Source organism: Apostichopus japonicus, chromosome 9 (assembly GCF_037975245.1).
Source record: "Apostichopus japonicus isolate 1M-3 chromosome 9, ASM3797524v1, whole genome shotgun sequence".
Classification (NCBI taxonomy): domain Eukaryota; kingdom Metazoa; phylum Echinodermata; class Holothuroidea; order Aspidochirotida; family Stichopodidae; genus Apostichopus; species Apostichopus japonicus.
The window spans coordinates 29,162,168-29,184,685 of record NC_092569.1 but is presented as its reverse complement, the minus strand read 5'-3'; the positions used below and the strand labels follow the sequence as shown (position 1 = coordinate 29,184,685).

Below are 22,518 nucleotides of genomic sequence, written 5' to 3'. Positions count from 1 at the left end.
CTTTATTGGACGCTTTATGAAAATGGTAATAACTACTGGCAAACGGTCAGTAATTCTCCATTAGTATCACAGAACGGCAAGACATACATGATACGTACCTACTTACCACAGAAAAAGACACATTTGATAAACTTAGATTGTTTTTCCCTTTCCGCCTCTGGATTTGTTCAAAATGGAGAAAGGAGGATTAAAGCAGTGTCGATCACCTTTTCTTATTCATCTTCTGATTGCTGTCATTCTGCTTCTTGGAGGAAGGTCTCAAGGTAGGCTTAGTTTTACTAAAATGTACCTTTTTAACAATGATATACATTAAGTGCCCATGAGTGAACAACAGTAATAGTGTTCTGGGAACAACCATGTCGACATAATGGTATACATAATTTAAAGCCTACAAGTGATTACCTCAGAAATGCATAACGTCACATTTATCTTTTCTTCTTCTGGGGATGGACCTCCAGATCTCCCACATGACGGAGTTCCCTTCAACGATCCCAAGGTCATACCAGTTATGTTCGTATAAGAGCTAAGGTGAAATGTTATATGCTATATTTCCAGCACAATTGGACTGCAGGACTATAAGCCAGCGTTGCCAGCCCCCCCCCCCCTCCCGCCCCCTCCAAAAACACATTTATGTTGTTCGATCCGACTTAAGGTAGCTATAGGTCTAGGCTTGGGTCATTATATTTACTCGTTTCACTCGATATTGCTCATCGAAGAGTCCCCCAACTAAGCTTGCACGGTTTCGTGAAAACCCCAAACCGTCTTTTTTTTTCTTGCAAAAAACAGATTCTGGCTCAAAAACCGGTTTTTTTCCCCTTCCCGAATTTCATTGAAAACATCAAATCTCTGACGGAGGTGTGCGTATTTTCGAAGCTATATCAACACTGCTGTAAAAGTCTAGTTCGTTCGCAGTAACGGGTAAAAAATAAGGAGAATAGATTCAAGAAACGTTACTGTCTTCATGACTCTCTTTTATTACCCACGTTAACTTAACTTAAAAGTAAAAATGTCGAAAAGAAATGTGTTAGTGAAATTCTTTCTTAAAGTTTTAACATCACGTGCAATTATCGTTTGTCTTGTGTTTTTTCGAATTTACGAATTTCAAGTTTGTGTTCAGAAAAAAACTCACGGCTCAACCCGATCACCCGAGAAAACTACTCTGATAATGACATTAACTATTTACTTACATTCGTCTAAGAATTTCTGTTAACTAAGGAAGGGTTTGCTCGGTCGGTTGCTTACTGTTTAAACTGCTAATGAATTCGTTGGAATTAATAGATAACAAATTTTGCCCAGATGGAGAATCTTCCTAAACGTAGATGTTAATGTAATACCCCTCCCGAGAAAATCAATTGCTCTACCCCCATATTCACGCTATTAAGATGTTATATTTTCGGAGATTAGGGCCGAGCGTAAACCCCATTATGACTTATTGGAGATCGTAAAAAAAAATCTTTACAATATGATTTGTCCAATAAATTCAGTAGTGGCTGACAAAGTGTTCGAAGGTACCAATTGCACGAGGCTCTAGCCATGTTCGCGGGTGGTGTCTTGGCGGTAAAATAAAGTTCTCTTCAAGGAGTGAAGAGAATTTGACGTCTACACTTTCAAGTACAAGTTGAAATATATTGCTGGCAAAAGCGGGGATTATAGGTGGGCAAAGATTATAAATTGTTTACGTTAAATGGGAAACACGTGTTCATCAACGTAAACGAACAACCAACTGAGAGTCGCATTGTCTAGCGATAATTGATAAGAAATAGTGAAAGGAAATTTGCAAAGAAAATAAAATCTATTAGCGTACAAAGAAAATTTGTCCAACAGCAACATCTGTAATTTCCAGCCATATATGCAACATTTTAACTCCTTGAGTATTCCTTGGCTCAAGCCTGCCTGACGCCAGGTGTATCTTGTGAATAATAGACTGTGATTGGTCTAATGTTACTTTTTGCATCTTTGTTGTTCAACTAACAGAGCCCTGCTCAAATGTTTTCTCACTGCTAGGCCTGTGTTCTGAGCCGGCCAGTTGCGTGCGCGGCTGTACATGTCGTATTGTATTGTGGATTGCGCTATGTACCTTTCAAGTTTTAACGATCATTTTTTGAACACGAACTGTGCTCAATGTGTTTGAAAAGATTTTCTTCATATCCTTTACTGTTAAATTGAAGTAAAATAATAAGAACAACACAAAGAGGACAAACACGTTGGATATAACAATTTATTTTCAACTGCATCTCGTCATTTGAGTGTGTACCTCTCACAACTACTAACGTTGGCAACCAAGGCCAGTTCAATACTACAAGGTCACCTAAATGATTCACGCATATAAGGGCTGCACAGCCTAATGTTAGGCCTAGCTATCCACACCCAAACACTGGTATATGGCGTGTGCCAATCGTAGTTGCCAATGTCGTCTAGCAGAAAAGCTTTCGCTTGTTGCAATTTACTTTCATATTGCAAGAAGATCACTAAATAGGAGAAACCAAAGTCAACAAATGATGGATGGAAACTTTAACTTGTTCTTTTTTCCAGTGTTTGCAATTAAACATTTCGTTTTTGTTTTCTTGGATTTTCGGCTTCCTTAAAATAACAAATAATACCGAAATTCGGTCGGCAAAAACCGGTTTCGTTACTAAAACCGGTTTACAGTGCAAGCCTACCCTCAGCGAATTGCGAACAAACATAATTCCTACACACATATGGAGGGGCAGTTGTCAAACAAATAGCGACAACTTTGTATTTGTTATTTGTTCCCCGACTTTGACAAAACTTTGGAAGGTTGCCTCCCAGAATAATTGACAGCCCCTGGTATAGGCAATATTATTTGTGTTACAATTCTATAGGCGAGGCCTATAAACAATAGAGATTCTGGAAACTGTTTATTTCATGACTTTTTCGTTCTCCTAGGAGGCATATCAGAGCCACAATGCAGATGGGAGATAGCATAGCTCCTTTGAAGGAGCCTTGGGTTATTTTCTTCCCCAGACCCCACCCCCAAACCAAAATAAGCCTTATATAAGCTTCAAATGGTGCATAACGAGGCGTATTTGCAATTAGACTCGGGATTTATGTCTATGTAGATATATCAATGGAGGTACCTCCATGATATATCTAAAAGGCGTTTCCCAGACTTATAAAATTAATAATGTTGGCTGAACTTTTGTTCAATGGGCCGGAGTCTTATGAATGATTTTAAACAGGGAGGGGGAGTATATACTTTAGGGTCACTGAAGTCGAATCCTATATGAATGCGGGTCTGGGGCCTTGCTTCCACAGACAAAAGGGTCATTCCGTGTCAAATCACGGATGGCTGTTGCTGCACCCTCTCCAAAAATTCCCATTTTTTTGTATCATTGGACCACCATGAAATAAGCATATTCTGAAAATGTCAGTTGCATTGCTTTACAATTGGCAGATTTATCACACTTTGAAATTCTGCAATTTGTCGCCGCCATGGCAATTTGGCATTTTCTTGACTTTTGAGGTCTCATTTCTCAGCAATTAAACATTCCACCAACTTTCTATTACAGATACTTATAGAGTCTATCCCATAGAACAGATAAAAAAGAAGGCTACAGATATATTGTCTTGTGGAGTTACGTCAACTTAAAAGTGTCAAAATATTCGATTTTTGTACTTTTCACTAAAAAATGTGCTATTTTTAGTGATGAATTGCTCCTAAACCATTGCTTTAGGGTACTTGATTCTTTCAGAGATTATTATGTCTAGTACAAACATTACAAAATAATGATTACAATGCTTTCCTATAATATGTTTGCAAGTTGTGCAACTCTAAAGTTGCTATTCATCATGAGGTAGCGGTTTTGATGCCAATTTTTTTTCCAAAGTAAACATGTTAGAGCTGTCAGGGTTTTATACTTTAATTATAAGTATAAAGGTCTTACACCTAAACAAATTTTAGGGTTCTAGCTCTTCTCAATATTAATTCAATATTAATTTTGAAGTTGTTAAGTTGCTCCGATGTACAAAAGAGGTCGTCTTTTGACGGCAAATAACTCAAAACGCTTCAAATTGAAAAAAATTGATAAATTTTTTCTGGAAGAGATATAGTACCACCCTGTTTGTACAAAAAAAATCAGGAGGGTGTTTTGCCATATTTTGAAATGAAAAATCCTCAAAGTTTGGGATTTTTATACAAGAAAACGATTTTGCCTGTTTTGATGTTCCATGTGTTTTGAGCCTGGGTATTGTACTGTACTTCAAGGTGATTCATCTCAATACTGTGAAAAATATAGGGGCTGAAGTATCATTCCGCCTCCCGCTTCGCAAGTCAGAAAACCCTTTTTTCATTTCCAAATGAGAAAAAAATCTCATTTGGAGCACCAAATTGCATCTAAGACCAGGTGAAAATGCAAAATATTTACAAAATGGAGTGGGTGTTGAAGTGTGCTATATTGCACCAAATTGCATCTGCGGCCACCTTGGAAATGCAAAAGATTTCCAAAGGGGAGGGGGACACCCCCTCCCCTTAGACCCTCCCCCAGGCCGGCCATCAGTCTTCAGCCCCCCCCCCCACTCAAAAGTACCTTCCTACGCCAATGCTGAAAACGTCATTTAACATTATTTGCTTTAGTTCTCCGTTGTCATAGCATACAAGAAACTCATTTTTGTTTGAAGTTTTCTTTATTTTGATTCAATAATTTAAAACGATTACATGAATGATACACATTTAAAAAAGAATTAGAACAATTTCCCGCTTGTAAAATATAAAATATAAATATAAATGAAACTTGTTGATAAATTTATCGTAACTATTCCTGTAATGTTTCATGTGATTCTTGTTCAACAGCTGCGCGTTACAATCCTGGTCCATGCCCAGGGGCAGCACCGAAACCAAATGGCCATGTTACAAAAGAAGGTGAGTTCAACAACGAGGCAGTAAACTAAATCTATACACTAACCGTTACAGTTTAGGAAGAATCCACTAGAGTGGCGTGCGCAGGATATGGAAGTTGGTGGGGGGGGGGGTTGGATTCTGTTACCGATTTAGGAAGAGCTTGACGTTTTATTGAAGGCCATCCCCTCAGCCCGGAGGCGTCGTTTTATTCTTTCTCGAACAAAAATGTCATAATCCTCGACTGAGGTCAGGGCATGGTGACCTCGTCAGGGGCGTTACACATAAAATTCATCCCCTAATAAAATCAAGGATATAAGCACCCCCCCTCCCCCAGTCCCACCACCCACCCACTGAAAGATAGAATAATACACAAATGTGTTAATTTAATTTACATACACATATAGTATGTAAGTATGTTACAATTGAAGCGTTTGAAAAATTTCAAAATTTGCGAACTATAACACTATAAAGGAAAGGGGTTTAACTCCTTAGACCATCCTCAGACGACATAACATCTGATGGTGATTGGGCGTTCCCGTTGCTGCCCCCCCCCACTCTCCTTGCGCATTACACTAATCTTTTTATATTTTTCGGGACCTTCAGCCAGTTTCTGCAGTCAGGTTAAATGATATTAGTATCATATTTTGTTCACATTATCTGAACCAATGTTACATGCAATGCCAGCTAGCTACCACGTAAGCTAACAACATGTAGTGCTTTATGCGTTTACATTTGATGTTGCATGGAGGACTTTGATAGGGACTGTACAGTCATTGACATTAATACCGGTAAGATTGTGAAAGGATTTTTTAATTGAGGCGGTTCGAGGGTTATTTAATCAATTTTATGTCGTCTTTATGGAAAAGCAATGTCAAATATACTGTATGGTGTGCCCATTATGAACTTCTAATTTTTAACCAGTGATATAAGAAAAAGCCAACAACAACAAAATGTTATATTTATTTTAAAAGTTCCCATAACATTATTTCAAATATCACAAACATCTAATAAGATACAAATATATTGTTTTGTTGAATTCATTATATTTGCAGGGTTAGACTCAGTTATGAAACAATTTATTTTGTTTTAATGACACAAATAAGATAATAAAATTAAAATATATTCTTGTTTTATATACAATCACATTATGTTCTTCATCTCTAACTACTAATTTTCATAATTAATTAACCATCTGAAGTTGTCGGCTATGTTTTATATTTTCGGCAAAACAAACTCAAGATTCCACGGCAATCTTATGGATATGTCTTGTATTTAGAATACAACAATGAGCAACCATCACTGGATGAGTTAAATACTAATGACTCAACACTTACCCCCACAGGTAGGGATGCACCGGATCCAAATTTTTGGATCCGGCCGGAACCGGATTTTGCCGGATAGTACATGAAATCCGGCCTGATAAAATCCGGCCGGTACCGGATTTTTTCATTACAGTACACAAAAGAAAATCATTAAGAAGAAGTAGAAGTATGAAACAAGGAGCAAATCTTAGGAGAGGTATACGCATATTATAAAGAAGGTGAAATTAAGACCCCATTTATGAGATTAAATATGCATTGAGGTTGTGTAATCTACATTCCTTAATAAAATAACTACAATATAATTGTTGACAAGCTTGATACAGTATAATACTGCAAACTACCTATGAAGTTTGTTTTAAAACGGGAAGCTACATTTCACAAATCTCATACTTTATATATACTGAATAAAAAGATTATTTAATTTTCGTAATAACACTTCTATCTGCAATTAGAATTGTCTTTTATTATTCATTATTTGGTAACAAATTTTTACATTGCAATATTTTCTGTAAAAGGAAAGAAAAAAGCATTGTATTTTTCCAGAAGTGGAAGAAACTTCTTATCTATCTTTTATCTATCCTTTAAAATGGAATTGAATGTTCATTAGAACACTTAATGATTTAGGTTTACCATGAACTTTTAGGAACTTTCATGGTGACAAGAGATACTGTATCTCTTTCTGTGAGAAAATTAGATACTGTTTTTTTCTGTAACTGGCACCCCATTTGGTGGAAACTCTTCTAGTCCATTGCTTCATCTATTTATAAAATTGCCAAGATTACATTGCATTTTGCCATGACCACAGACAAGGAGTAACAATTGACAGCTTTCTTGACAGGAAATGGACTGTAGTGGTCCACAAAAAGATCCATTGTTTTGACCTCCTAAGGTCCTAATGCACATGTTTGTTAAAAAATAATCAGATGTATTTAACCATATAAGAGATTGTTTCACACATAAAATTCAGAGAAAACATGAATGCCAACAATAATGGGAAAGTAAAGATTCAATGGAACAGTATTTTGACTGATAAGTACATGAATGGTCTATTTTAACTGCACAACATTAAACTGATGAAGTCTGCAAGAAATGATTTCACTGCAAACTGTATTTGTTGTATATAGTTTTATATTATTACAGTAGTTGTATTATTTTGGTTGATCTTTAGAAACTGGGTCAGACCATTGAGAAAATTAAATTAAACATGTTAAACCAAATTTTTTACTTACTTTGAGTGTTTTTATTAATTTTTGGAAATAGTTTACATTGATTTAATACCAACACCTTTTTAAGGAATATTTCAGGCCAAATTTTGAAAAAGATCCGGCCGGATATTTTTCAAAAACCGGAACCGGATAATTGCTCACTATCCGGCCGGATAGTCCGGCCGGACCGGATATCCGGTGCATCCCTACCCACAGGGCCCTTATACTTTGATATTCCCCTTAACTATTTTCTTGTGTTGTAATAGTCTCAGCTTATAAAAGTTTATCCTAATCAATTTCTTTTATTAGTTGGTTAAAGTTCAAATATATAGAATACTTTAATGCACCACTTTGAGTACAACATTCAGTGAAATTTTGGTGACCATAATTTGCTACAGTAAATTGTGCTAGCAATTATGAACAGGATATTGCTGTCTTAAGAATTGATAAAATATCAAGATCTATTAGAAGTATGCAGTGTGATGGTGGCCATTTTGTGTGGCATCTGTAGTTGGTCAATTTTGTGATTTCAGACATGGTTTGAGCATAAGGAAAGGCAACTTTTGGAACAAGTTGATTACGGTAGCGTCACGTCATTGCCAATGAACCTACCATTGCAAAATAGGCGTGCAATATATGTGGGTATAAAGGGTAAAGGGGCTGCGGTAACATTAAATAAAGAAGCTTCTCTTTTGCATCACTTTTAGCACATATATGACTCGTTTGTGATCATGTTATGTTGTATCTTTCATACGTACACACTGTGCAATAGAATTACAACTTTGACTGATAGAAATATATAGATTTTTAAATAGTGTACAACATATCAACATTAGTTCTGTACCTAAAGCCATCCTTTAAGCTAGCTGCTCACTGCCCCGACTGACCGACGTGACCCAACTGACCGACAATGACCACACTGACCTACGTGACCCGACTGACGACGTGACCCGACTGACCGACATGATCTAACCTTACTCCACTGTTATGACCTAATCTTCAATTGTGATAAAGACCCATATAGTCTTTCAACTGACCCCTGCACATTTGAACTGCATATATGAACGATGCGTGAAGACGTCCTCGTTAAGCTAGGTGACATGTGTCATGCAAAATTATTTCTCCATTTATAACTTTGTATAATTGGTTAAAACTGTTCAATGTCTGTACTGGTATATATATACATATATACCTGCTCTTTCAAACCTTTCCAATAACAGCTTTTAAAGCTCTCAATCAGTATTTTATTTCCTTTCACATTTATTTTCACCTACTGATAGCTACCAATCTGTCCTCAAGCAAACCTGTGGAGACCACCCCAAAGCAAACTTCAAGTAGTGAAACAACTGACTCGACTGTCAGGGAAGGTACAGTAAATGTAGATGTTAGGTATATGCAAGGGAAGAAGGAAGGATTCATGCTTACAAGTTCACCTGAGCCTCTTTCTTTGAGACCATTTTCACATTGTCTTTTAATGAGTTTTGTTACACTTTTTGGATCTGAATTGTGTTGATATAAACAGCATGGCATCCTTGGTTGTCTTTATTAAACACCATTTTTGCCATGACAAACTCTAACTCCTTGTAAGTTTCACTACGTATTATTAGAGGCCACAACATTGTACATGTGTTTTATCACGTTTTTGTATTGTATCGCGACCTGAACTGACTTAACAATGGTCTCTGCATGTTAGACTACTTAGTCCAGCCACTTTAATTAATGAGACTCAGATGATTACCACTGTGAAATAGAATTACAACCTTGATTGATAGAAATATATACATGTTTAAATAGTCTACAACATATCAACATTAATACTGTACCTAAGCCATCCTTTAAGCTAGCTGCTCACTGCCCCGACTGACCGACGTGACCCAACTGACAGACAATGACCACACTGACCTACGTGACCCGACTGACGACGTGACCCGACTGACCGACATGACCTAACCCTACTCCACTGTTATGACTTAATCTTTAACAGTGGTAAAGACCCATATAGTCTTTCAACTGACCCCTGCACACTTGAACTACATATATTAACGATGCACGAAGACCTACTCGTTAAGCTATGTCACATGTGTCATGTAAAATTATTTCTCCATTTATAACTTTGCATAATTGGTTAAAACTGTTCAATGTCTGTATTAGTATATATACATATATACCTGCTCTTTCAAACCTTTCCAATAACAACTTTTAAATCTCTTAATCAGTGTTTTATTTCCTTTCACATTTATTTTGACCAACTGATAGCCACCAATCTGTACTCAAGCAAACCTGTGGAGACCACCCCAAAGCAAACTTCAAGTGGTGAAACAACTGGCTCGACTGTCAGGGAAGGTACAGTAAATGTAGATGTTAAGTATTTGTATTTGTATATTTATTTTTTTCATCACTATTTACAATGTGACGGGAGGTCTCCTATCCAAGGGAAGAAGGAAGGATTCATGCTTACAAGTTCACCTGAGCCTCTTTCTTTGAGACCATTGCCACATTGTCTTTTATTGATTTTTGTTACACTTTTTGGATCTGAAATGTGTTAATAACATTGACAAATAACAAAATTCCGACATTACATCTTAAGGATGTACAGTAGAGAGAGCAAAATCAGAGCATTGGAAACTGGAGGTAGCTTGTTTATTGCTGTAAAACTCAAATGATGGCCCCACATTGCCCTGACTGACCTCCCCCTGCCTGACGTCGACTGGCATGACCTAATTTTCAATAGCTGTGATGACCCATAGTCTAACAACACACTCCTGTACACTGAATGACTAATGAGCACAGACAACGACTGTTTTATGTTAACAAATTGTGCTCCTTTAAATATGTCACATGACAAACTATTTCCCCTTGATTTGTTACAATAATTATTAAAACTGTGCAGCTTGAGTCGTGAACCGCCACTCAATGCTCACTGCCAGCAAATGAAACGTTAAGTCTGTGTACATGTTCAGTTATTGGGACTGAAACAGACATGACTTTAAAATTGGTAAAGTTACCATAATTTGATAGAGTAGAGATCTGTGAGAACTCTATGGTTAGCCTGTATTGTTAGACCTATAATATTATAGATACAGAGCTGTGCATTGGTTCACTGTGATCACCATACCACCCTGACTTCACGCAAAGACAGTAGATTGCCCTCTTGTTTTGTTTGTGTACGGTGACTCCCTGTGTTCCTGTGTTATACATATGTAGTTGCAGTTATAGACACTGTAGTCGCTGTCCTCTTTAGTCAAACTGTAACCACTTTTCAATCCCAATTATAATCTACAAAGCCTTAACGGAAACAGCAAAAATTGCCATGTGATCGAATAAACATCAGCTTTGTTTCTTCAGACATTTTCGAGGGTTATTGCACCCGTTCAGGGAATTATACAGTAAACTTCAACACATGTCGTAAGTAAGGGAACTTTTTCCTTGTTTCGAGCAGTTAGATTCTCCCGACCTTTGCAAGTATAAAGTCTCTCTATTTCTGAGAACGGTCAAACCATCCATGAAAATCCAAAGCTGAAGAATAGAAAAATCAGCGAGAGTTTAATCAAAGCTATTCTATCAGAGAACAGTTATGCCCTAACCATCCCTAGTTTACCGTATTATACCATAATACTTGCACTCTTAATTTTTCCGGGTCACTTTTGTGACCCGGATTCCTGATAAAAATAGTTTCATCCTTTTCAGGATAATTTTAATCCATTCCCGGATAAAATTCAACCATTCCCGATTCAATTTCATTAGGCATGGTATCATTTCAATGTACCGTTCCTGATCAAAACGTAAAGCTTGATGCTATTGGCTGATGTACATCATGTGACCTGCAGCGCTCGAACGTACGCTACACGGTCTTACACAGACGCCATCTTTTCGAAATTTTGCACTCACGAAATGCTCTTATGGATCTCGTAGAAGCAAAATTACTTCAATGGGGATTGGAGAAGTACGTCAAGAATTTCAAAGGTGAGTTATTAGGCACTTTCCATTTCGTTTGTTGTGTTAATCATACGCAATAAAGTTAGTGATTTGAAGAAGCTATGCTCACTCCGTCACGGGTTTACTCTGGCCTAGCGTTATACAGTGTACACTATAGTGTGTAGCGTGTGGTGTGAAAAATATAAACGCTAGGTTTTTGATTGACTGTACTGTACAGTATACTACAGTACTGTACATGCCTACACACAACAGTATGTAGTACTATTGTGAAGCCTCTATGGTGCTACAGGGAAAACAGTATTACTGTATGGTGGGTTCTAATGTTCAGTTGCTACTTCACCACAAAGTGGATTGTAATTTTTCGATAACCAAATAAATTGAATGACATAAGTAAGGCAGGCAAGGCCTAATAAGGGTTCCTGGTAATTTAGATTTAGGTAATGTAAGACTTGCCTACAGTACTGTAGGCAAGTGTTTCCCACGTGGGAAACAGTCTTTCCCTTGTATGTTCTACTGTATATTAGGTGATCATTTTACAAATAAGGCATAGACCTATATGCTACTGTAGTGTTGTGGTTGGACTGGGCCCAGTAGTGGAGTGTACTGAACTGTACTTTTGCGTTGAAATGAAAACAACACTGATTTTTCTTACTTTTTTATTTTAATCAATATTTAAATAAGTTTCTGCAAAAGAAAAAAACAGAAATGGTAAAGTCGTCATTAAATCGCAAATACATTTGTAGGCTAGTGTCCATAGGTTCCTGGTATTGTGTAATAGTACAGTCAACGCTTGAAGTAGCGGTTCCGCGAATATTTCAGGTATACCCGGTTATACCGAGCAGGTATGCCGCTTTATGTTAATGCTTATACCGATGCACCTTAGCATAAAGTTGCTTATGGTCTTGCCTAGTAATGGCAATAAGAGGGGCAAAATAACACACTAAATGGTATGCAGAAACTTCTCTGAATTCTTATTCTGTTCATGGAAATAGATCATAAGGATCTGAGATCCGTATTGAAACGTTCAGTAAACTTCATTTATGGCAATATGTTTTAAAATGCAAGAAAAGGTAAGGAAAAATTGGCCAAATACAGGTCTTTTCAAATTGTGTTCATATACCATACTGTGTGCAAAAGTGGGTGCTGTACAGTACGCTTGTGATAAGAATAGGCTCTTAATTGCATGAGGTCTGCAGATAAAAAAAAAAAATTGCAGAAATGAACTTTCATGGAGGTATTACTACAATGAATTTTTAGAGAAGTAACATTTTTCTATCATATGTTTTCTTTGCTAAATTTCAGGAAGTCTAGTTTTGTGCTGGCACAGGTCGCCATGAAGCAACAGGCTACCCGGAAAACCGACTGCGATACGTGAGGAGAAAGGACCAAAATAAGACAAAGAAGTCTGTTCGCGACCCTCATAAACCTTCAAAGCTGGTTGACACAACAGATTTGGAATTGACATCAGGTAAATTAAAATGTATTTATTTATTTATTTAGTCTTTCATTCATCCATCCAGCCTACCATCCATCCATTCATTCATTCATGTAGTTTTTGCATCTAGTGACTTTTGTTGCTCAAAACGATATCAATGATTGTTTTCACAGATGATGCAGAGGAGTGTGTTCTTTCAGCGATGGTAACGTGTCTGGAGACTGGAGTATCACAGAGCCTTTAATATCAGAGACAATAAGAAGAGTTCTGTGGGAGATATTCTCTCAGAAAATACACAACAGATGGCATGGTAAGAGTTTTACTCAATACATGTGCTATTCTAGCTCAGTCACTTGGCGAACAGGAACCCAAACTGAAGTGCGCTAAGCTTACTGTTGCTGTAAGACTTAAGAAGAGTGAATAATGCCATGTTGTAGGCTACACATAATATATCAACGTTAATTGGGCCATAAGAGTATGGTATGAGTGTTTTGCTAGTCCTTTTCTAGCCTTTCCTTGGGTACCTGTTAGGTTGATTGCAATTTTACTGAGCTTCAAAATCATGCAAATCTGCTTTTTCTCTTTCTTTTATGACTCTACTATTTATAGTACTTTAAGTTAACGAAGGTTGCCTCACATTCTTAAAATCATATATGTTTCTCAGAGAGAATGACCTAACGGTTATGAAATGATTGAGAATCACAATGATAATGATGCATGGTGTTGGTGATGGTGGTGGTGATGATGATAGTGAAGATGGTGGTGGTGGTGATGATGGAGGTGTTGGTGATGATGATGATGATGATGATGGTGATGGTGATGGTGATGATGGTGATGATGGTGATGGTGATGGTGGTGGTGGTGGTGGTGGTGGTGGTGTTGGTGTTGGTGTTGGTGAAGATGATGATGAGGAGGAGCTGGTTGCAAAATTTTAAAATTGTGGCAATGTATGGTTGTATCCTTGTATGTCAGAATGTTGCAATTTGAAAACAAAAATGTGTAATTTCTCATATATCTTTTCAATAGATTGGCACAAACATACCATCTGTCCTTGAAAAAGTTCAACAGCCACAGCCTTTCGTTTTGGCATGACGACCAAGAGAGCAACCAGAGCAGGTGTTTAGTAGAGTTGAAAAAAAGGGGCTACCTTGCCAATGACTTCTGCAGACAGTTGACATATGTTTTAAAATACTTGAATTCAATTATACATGAGAAATAGAATGATACAACACCTGGGACTTTTTGAGAACTTTCTGAACCAGAAGACTGAGCAATCATCACCTTTTTTTACCCGTCATGGTATTAATGGATATCACATTATCTTAGATAACAAATTTATCATAGTTTGAGTTCAGTTTGTCCACTCATGTTCAATATTGACAGGTCAAATTGCACTGGAATAGTTTGGGTGAGCCGGTTGCATAATTTAATTGCAAAAATTCCTCATTGTTATGTGTGAGCTGTTCAGATTTTAAAGATGAATAGAGGGATGGTGTTTTTTCTAGCATAAACAGTGAGAGATGCATTGGTAACTTAACCAGCCCCCACCACCTCCTCCAACTAAAACCTGCTTATGCCACTTAAAGTAACAAGAGAAACATCATCAAGCATTCATACGTGATAATTCAAGCACTTGTTCATTTCCAAACATGTTGGTAGTTCAGTAAAATACTTAAGTTTTCAAAGTATTTTCATTTATTTTAATACATAGAACATTCGATGCAATTAATATTTAATAAAATTTTGCAAAGGTAAACATAGTAAGGAAATTATTTTTACAAACATTTTCTTATTCCCATGACAAATCACATCTCTATCATTTCTGCTGTATGTAACAAAGATTTTGTGCATGCAATTTTAAAGTCTTACCCATTGTTAAGTTGTACAATATCAAAGTTGTGTCATTCTATAGTACTAAGTTATTTGTAACAAACCAAAATACATCAAAGTATCATTATTTGGTTAATAATGTAAGACCATTCGTTGAGAGGCTGGTGGAGTAGTATTTTTCAGAATTTTTCATTATCCTGCAATATGTAGATTTCAAAGGTTAAAGTTAGCAGGAGATGATCTCTTTTAAGCATATTCTAACATTTGTACCTATTGTAGGATATCTTTAGTGGAGATTTTAAAGCATAAGACATAGACATTCTAGTTAGAAAATAAAGTTTTTAAAAGCAAAAAGTTACACATAAATTGCCACAACAAGTCACAAGTCACATATATAACAGGGATATAACTAAAAATAGTATACACTTTTGCTGCCTTGATAAAACTCTCGCATTCCATCCACTTTTCCATTTCCGCTTTTGTTCATCAGTATTGTAACCCAAATCAACCTCTTTTTATAAGTAGAAATAATTGAAGTTGTTTGTTAACGAAGTTGTTAAAAAGAATAAAGACATGGCCAAGTTATTGAGATTTGTATGTTGTTTCTTATTCATAACATATCCAAAACGTAAGTACCCTTGAAACGGAAACGGGATCAAATTTATCCGGAATGGGGTCATTGTTTTTTTGATCCGGAAATCCGGATCATTTTGATCCGGGCGGGGTCGGTGCCCCTGGGATCCGGAAGCCGGATCAAATTTGATCCGGAATGGGGTCATTGTTCTTTGATCCGGAAATCCGGATCATTTTGATCCGGACGGGGTCGGTGCCCCTGGGATCCGGAAACCGGATCAAATTTGATCCGGAATGAATCAAATTTGATCCGGATGTTTTAAGAGTGTGGAATTGTTGGTAGAATTTGTCAATACGCTGGCACGGTAGACAAGCCATGAGACGTACATACATGTAGGCTTTTGGTATGCATGGACAAGCAATATTACTGTTGCCCTACTCTTGACGTGGATGTATGTATTTATCAGAGCTGATCTCTAAAAGGATCTGTCTGAAGTACTTCAAATTTGAGCACACTTAGATAGTACAGCATGATTGTATTATCGTACCTGATGTAAAGAGTCAGCAAAACGAGATATTTTTGTTTTGTTTTCTTGTTTTAACGATAGCCAGCGAATCAGTGCAGACCACCCCAATGGAAACCACTACTGGTGATGATCCTTCTATCGTGGTGAGAATTACATACTTAATTACATACAATTTTGAAGTAAGAGAATATTGTGTTTGAGGAGTAAGATTTAAGATTCAAAATTTGATGGTGACATATGAGCAATTATGATATTGCCTTGCTGTACAATACTGTATATTGGCTGTTAATTATCACTTCCAGTGTAGACGAGAGATCTCACAGAAACAGCAAAGAAATAAGCTTGGAATACTGTAAATGAATAGAAGAAAAAACTGAAATTGGGATATTTTTTCCACTTTGTCATCCAATAGTTAAGATACCCATGACACTATTCGGTTACGACGTCATCTTTGTAGGAGAGAAGGCTTGATGTTGTGATTGGCATTTCATGAATCTTGGCATCATCAACACTATCAGTAGAGCCAATTAGAACATTCGGTTTGTTATAGCTTAGAATCGTCAGAGATTTGCAATGCATTTGACACAAAGTTTCAAGGCATCAATGCTTCCAGATTGTATGAATTACCACCAAACAAAATGTCTGTCCATTGCAGTGTATATAGGATGAGGAAACACCTTTCAATGTGACGTTAATGTTTCTTCCTCATTCAGGATATTGTTCTGTAGGATTTTTGTTTGCTATTTTAATACTCCAATAAAAGTATGAAGAAAAAGCTGAATGATCGTGTACTGCTGTCAAAGGTCATATATTATCCATAATAAGATAAGATATGTCACTTCATGGATTGCCTGCTTGCTATTAAGTAACTTGTTATGTAATTATTAGATGAAAGACTGCTTGGATGTCTTCAATGCTGGTAATACAACCGATGGCATCTACACAATCAAACCAACTAACTGGAATGGGGATTCATTTGATGTCTTCTGTAACATGACTGACGGAGGAGGATGGACGGTAAGTCAAGTATGACATCCTATAGTATAGACAATATATTGTATGTTATATGACTGACGGAGGAGGATGGACGGTAAGTCTAGTATGACATCCTATAGTATAGACGATATATTGTATATGTATAATATGACTGATGGAGGAGGATGGACTCTAAGTCTAGTATGACATCCTATAGTATAGACGATATATTGTACATGTATAATATGACTGACGGAGGAGGATGGACGGTAAGTCTATTATGACATCCTATAGTATAGACGATATATTGTATATATGTATAATATGACTGAAGGAGGATGGACGGTAAGTCTAGTATGACATCCTATAGTATAGACGATATATTGTATATGTATAATATGACTGACGGAGGAGGATGGACCTTAATTCTAGTATGATATCCTATGTCATAAATATCGTTAAGTTTGCCTCCAAAGTGTCGTTATTCTGTGGATATTGTCAGATTATAAGCACCAGAAGTGTGCTCTGTACAATAGTTATACACACATTCTCATTGACAGTTCCTTTAATATTACGCATTCACACTGGTCAACAGGATCACTTTGGTCGATTGGTACGGAATTAGTTTGTGACGCAATGGTCAGGGGTTCTGTTCCTACCTATGGGTCTACATTTGAAGTGGCAGTGAATTTGCTAGAAACAAATAAACATCCGTTGGAATAAGAAACAAGTTCTGACACAATAAACTTCCAGTAATTTCTACTTCTTACTTTTCTTTTACTAACTTTGAACCTCCAGAAGTCCACTTGAGATCATTGCAGTGTTTGATTCCATTGTCTATGAATTGGGGATTGTCAGAGTAGATTCAGAGTAGATGGTTTGCTCTCTTGATATAGATTTAGAGTTTATTACAAAAGCAATCTGTCTGTCGCAATACTAGGCCCATTCTCTCCGCAAATGAGGCCAGTTTTGGTTTGTTGAAGTAATCATTTCAAACCAGAGCTGAGCCCAAAATCATTAAAAGTGTTTCTGTTCCAAAGCAAATAGTATGGAAGTTTGAAAGTAAGATTCCATTATTTGTAATGGGACAGAGTTCAGACATTAGCAACAGTATCCAACATTGGTCTGAATATCTATTACACACACAGACATTAGAACAGTTTTCATTCATGGTCTGTGAACAATCAACTATGGTGAGAAGATGGTGAAATTCACTTTGCTCTAACATGCCACTTAACAGAAGGGTGAATTACAGTTCAGAATGGATTTAATTTGGAAGATTATGTTACTGCTCATTCACAGGTCATCCTTAGGTTCGTTCTACAAAGAAGTTAAATGCACTTTCTCATTGAAATGTTATTGAAAATAATTTGGAATTATCTTTTCATTCTTACATTATATACAGGTACTCCAACGTCGTGTTGATGGCTCCGTTGACTTCTATCGTAACTGGACCAGCTATAAGGAAGGCTTTGGTGTGCTGGACCATGAATATTGGTTGGGAAATGATAAGTTGTATTACCTCACCAATCAAGGTGACTATCAACTTCGGATCGATATGGTGAACAAACATGGAGCTCCATACTACGCTAAGTTTGACTTGTTCCGGATCAACAATGAAAGTGACAATTACAGACTGTCTGGACTGGGAAATTACAGTGGAACTGCAGGTTTGTCCAAACTATAGGTTTCTCTCTGTGTTTGTTGTATACAACTTCACTGTACTATTAAATGTCATGTTCTGTTTTTTTATTTCTTTGGATGTCATTTATTTTTCTGGTTCCTTGCTGGAAGCAGAGGAACCTATGCAGTCAAGTTTGTGTGTGTGTTTTTTGTGCGTCTGTGACGCTTGCTGAAGTCCGCCGTGATGGAGTGATGGATATTTAGGTGTGTTATAATGAGAAGGTGTGCCCTATTGGTTTTGACGCTGACCTTATGAATATTAATGAGATTATAGAGCCAAACCTAAAAATCTTTACATTGCAATAACTCCGCAACATTAAGTTGGATTGTAGCCAAATTTGGTTTAGAATTGTTAGTTCATTGCTGGCCCGTACATATAGGCCTAAATTTTGGGGCAATCTGGGTCTAAAAACTTCCTAGCCCCTTTTTTGGGCCAGGTCTGCCCACATTTTGTTTCCACCTCAAATGCATTTTGGGACACATTCTTTGGGTCCGAATTTGAGGGGCCCATTACTTTTTGAACCAGTTGGGCCCACATTTGTGATCTGTAAAGACATCACATAAATCAAGCATAATTAGGCCTACTGACAGTGAAAATGCTAATACATAACATGCAGTTCATAAACCGAGCAAAATGACAGTCAATGCAGCAATGAAAAGACATAGAAACCATGTTCGTACAGTGACATGCTAAGGTATCACACAAAGACAAGAACAACTTGCTAACAATGATAAGCTGAGATATAACATGACTCAAATACAACAGTGATATTTGATGTAGACTGTCACAGAGATTTAGCAAACATGTCCTGATATACGGTGATATGTAATGTAGACTGTCACAGATTAAGATGCATGTCCTGCTATGTAGTGATATGTGATATAGACTGTCACAGAGATTAAGCATAAATGTTTTGCTGTGTAGTGATATGTGATGTAGACTGCCACAGAGATTAAGCATAAATATCCTGCTCTGTAGTGTCACGTTATGTAGGCTGTCACAGAGATTGAGCATGCATGGCCTGCTGTACGGTGATATGTGATGTAGACTGCCACAGAGATTAAGCATAAATATCCTGCTGTGTAGTGACACGTTATGTAGACTGTCACAGAGATTTAGCATACATGTTCTGCTGTATGGTGATATGTGATGCAGACTGTCACAGAGATTTAGCATACATGTCCTGCTGTGTTGTGATATGTGATGTAGACTGTCACAGATATTAAGCATGAATGTCCTGCTGTGTAGTGATTTGTGATGAAGACTGTCAAAGATATTAAGCCTACATGTCCTGCTGTGTAGTATAATGTGATGTAGACTATCACATTGATAAAGCATCAATATCCTGCTGTGTACTGACATGTGATGTAGACTGTCACAGAGATTAAGCATAAATGCCCTGATGTGTAGTAATATGTGATGTAGACTGTCACAGAGATTAAGCATGAATCTCCTGCTGTGTAGTGACATGTGATGTAGACTGTCACAGAGATTAAGCATAAATATCCTGCTCTGTAGTGACACGTTATGTAGGCTGTCACAGAGATTGAGCATGCATGGCCTGCTGTACGGTGATATGTGATGTAGACTGCCACAGAGATTAAGCATAAATATCCTGCTGTGTAGTGATTTGTGATGTAGACTGTCAAAGATATTAAGCCTACATGTCCTGCTGTGTAGTATAATGTGATGTAGACTATCACATTGATTAAGCATCAATATCCTGCTGTGTAGTGACACGTTATGTAGACTGTCACAAAGATTTAGCATACATGTTCTGCTGTATGGTGATATGTGATGCAGACTGTCACAGAGATTTAGCATACATGTCCTGCTGTGTTGTGATATGTGATGTAGACTGTCACAGATATTAAGCATGAATGTCCTGCTGTGTAGTGATTTGTGATGTAGACTGTCAAAGATATTAAGCCTACATGTCCTGCTGTGTAGTATAATGTGATGTAGACTATCACATTGATTAAGCATCAATATCCTGCTGTGTAGTGACATGTGATGTAGACTGTCACAGAGATTAAACATGAATCTCCTGCCGTGTAGTGACATGTGATGTAGACTGTCACAGAGATTAAGCATAAATGCCCTGATGTGTAGTAATATGTGATGTAGACTGTCACAGAGATTAGGCATGAATCTCCTGCTGTGTAGTAATATGTGATGTAGACTGTCACAGAGATTAAGCATATATGTCCTGCTGTGTAGTGATATTTGTGATGTAGGCTGTCACAGAGATTCAGCATGGATGTCCTGCTGTGTAGTAATATTTGATGTATGCTGTCACAGAGATTAAACATAAGGTCAAAGTTCATTTGAGGTCAATAGCTCCTGGTTAACTTAGTAGTGTAAACTTTGCACTTACAGACTTAGAAGTGGAATGTAGATTTGCTTAAAATAAGTAACCCTTATTGATTGTAAAGAGGTAAAAAGTCATTGAGGTCAACATTGATAAGTACTGAAGACTTTGTTGCCAGGCTCACATGGTGTTAACTAGGATGCGTCTCATCTCACACACACTGTATGTAAGTTGCCCTTGGTGAGTACAAAACCTACTAATACTGTCAAAGATCAAAGGTCATTAAGGTCAGCATGGATCAAAATCTTGTAGCACGGCTCAGCTAAGTGGTAAAAATGTGGATGAATCAAATTATATGAATTTCTTATTTGGTATATTTTGGAATTGTTGATGCCAACTCGGTGGTGCCAATTTGAATGAATGTGGCATTGACTTGGTTGTTATTAAGTTCATTATGTAAACCTTTTTTAACAGGGATTAATTTAGTTGGCAGGGATTCACCAAACTTTTTTGGTTCGTGGTTCAAATGTTTTTTGTTGAAAAATGGAGATTCTTCAATTATATATTACCCCAACGTTTAGGGCTAGAGTATGTTTTTTGTATAGTCTCTGTACTGTAGGTGTCAGGTTTATGTTGACTACTATATATATGTACTGTATAGTATTGAGATAAATTGTCATCCGTAGTTACAGAACATGCTGCAAGGTTGTAAGAATAATAGTTGTGAAACAGAGGGAGTTACGTTACAATATACAAATTAAACTTTGCTTTATTGGAACTCAATTGTGTTGTGACGGATGTACAATTTGCAGATGTAAATCCATCATAAAAAAATGTATGTCGTTCACACAAGAACTTTGCAAAAATATCCCATGAAGGTGATCAAATTTAAATTTGAGTTTACTGCTTATTCTAGTTTAAGGTCTTATTAACATGATACATGTAAGCTTTTAATTGTTTAACATTCCATATCCCAGCGATCTACAATAAGATTTACAATCTGAAAAAAAAACACTTTTTCTAAGTACGTCCGTCACAGGGTGTTTTTTTTTTTAACAATTTTGTGCGGCTTATAAGGAGGTAAAAAATGAAAACCCCACAGAATAATATTGGAAGGCAGATGACACACAATGTCCAAATTAAAAGTTATCTCAAAAGTTAACTCATTGAGATATGAACCAATAAACTATCCGAAATGTACGTCCGAGTTTACGGAACTGCCCAGATTCAACTTAATATATCCAATCATATTTACTAATTGTTTAATGTGTCTATATTGTGATAGGTCCCTTAATTGTGATGGATTGTAGTCTAAGGGAATATCTTTACTTGTTTAATTCACAGACATAGATGGAGGTCCCCCTGGTGGTTATGCTTTGAGTTCTCATCTTACATGTGACTTCACTACCTTTGACAGGGACAATGATAGATCAAGCCGTATTAACTGTGCTGATAGTAAGCATGGTGCCTGGTGGTACAAGAACTGTGGGTTATCAAACCTCAATGGTAACTATATGGCAGCAGATGATGATAAATCAAGCATAAGCTGGTATGAACTACCTGGAGGTGAATTTCACATCAAATACACAGAAATGAAGATAAGACCCGTCTAGATACGGTTCTTTCCAATAAGTACTTGATATTAGGATCAAAACTAACAAACACATTGGAGTTCAGCAAATATATCATCCATATCAGCAAACAGAAACGTCACAGATAACCCAAATTCAACCCCCCCCCCCCCAGCTCCTCAAAACTACTCTAAACAGACACAGACACACCAGGTGTGTTTTACATTCAGACTGAGGACCCCGTTGTTTCTTCCACTCTTCACGTACCATAACCTTCACAATAGCCCTTAG

The 22,518-nt window shown here is 37.1% G+C and overlaps 1 protein-coding gene and 1 long non-coding RNA gene across 4 annotated transcripts in view; both read left to right on the top strand.

Moving 5' to 3' along the window:
- Positions 1-22,518, top strand: part of LOC139974380 (fibrinogen-like protein A) — a 25,001-nt gene continuing 2,483 nt past the window's right edge. Inside the window, exons 1-8 of one of the 3 annotated variants that reach the window (XM_071981495.1) lie at positions 30-263; positions 4,811-4,879; positions 8,666-8,752; positions 9,642-9,728; positions 15,768-15,829; positions 16,575-16,703; positions 18,067-18,331; positions 22,001-22,518. The exon at positions 22,001-22,518 is cut by the window's right edge and continues 2,483 nt beyond it. In XM_071981495.1, the coding sequence (XP_071837596.1) occupies positions 173-263; positions 4,811-4,879; positions 8,666-8,752; positions 9,642-9,728; positions 15,768-15,829; positions 16,575-16,703; positions 18,067-18,331; positions 22,001-22,269 (1,059 nt within the window). In that variant the 5' untranslated portion in view covers positions 30-172 and the 3' untranslated portion in view covers positions 22,270-22,518. Of the gene's footprint in view, positions 264-4,810; positions 4,880-8,665; positions 8,753-9,641; positions 9,729-15,767; positions 15,830-16,574; positions 16,704-18,066; positions 18,332-22,000 lie in introns of all 3 variants that reach the window. The other 2 variants (XM_071981496.1, XM_071981497.1) reach the window with 2 other exon arrangements.
- Positions 11,120-15,490, top strand: LOC139974383 (uncharacterized). Its single transcript, XR_011795467.1, has 4 exons — positions 11,120-11,348; positions 12,624-12,789; positions 12,930-13,066; positions 13,783-15,490. It is a non-coding gene; the product is annotated as an uncharacterized lncRNA (long non-coding RNA).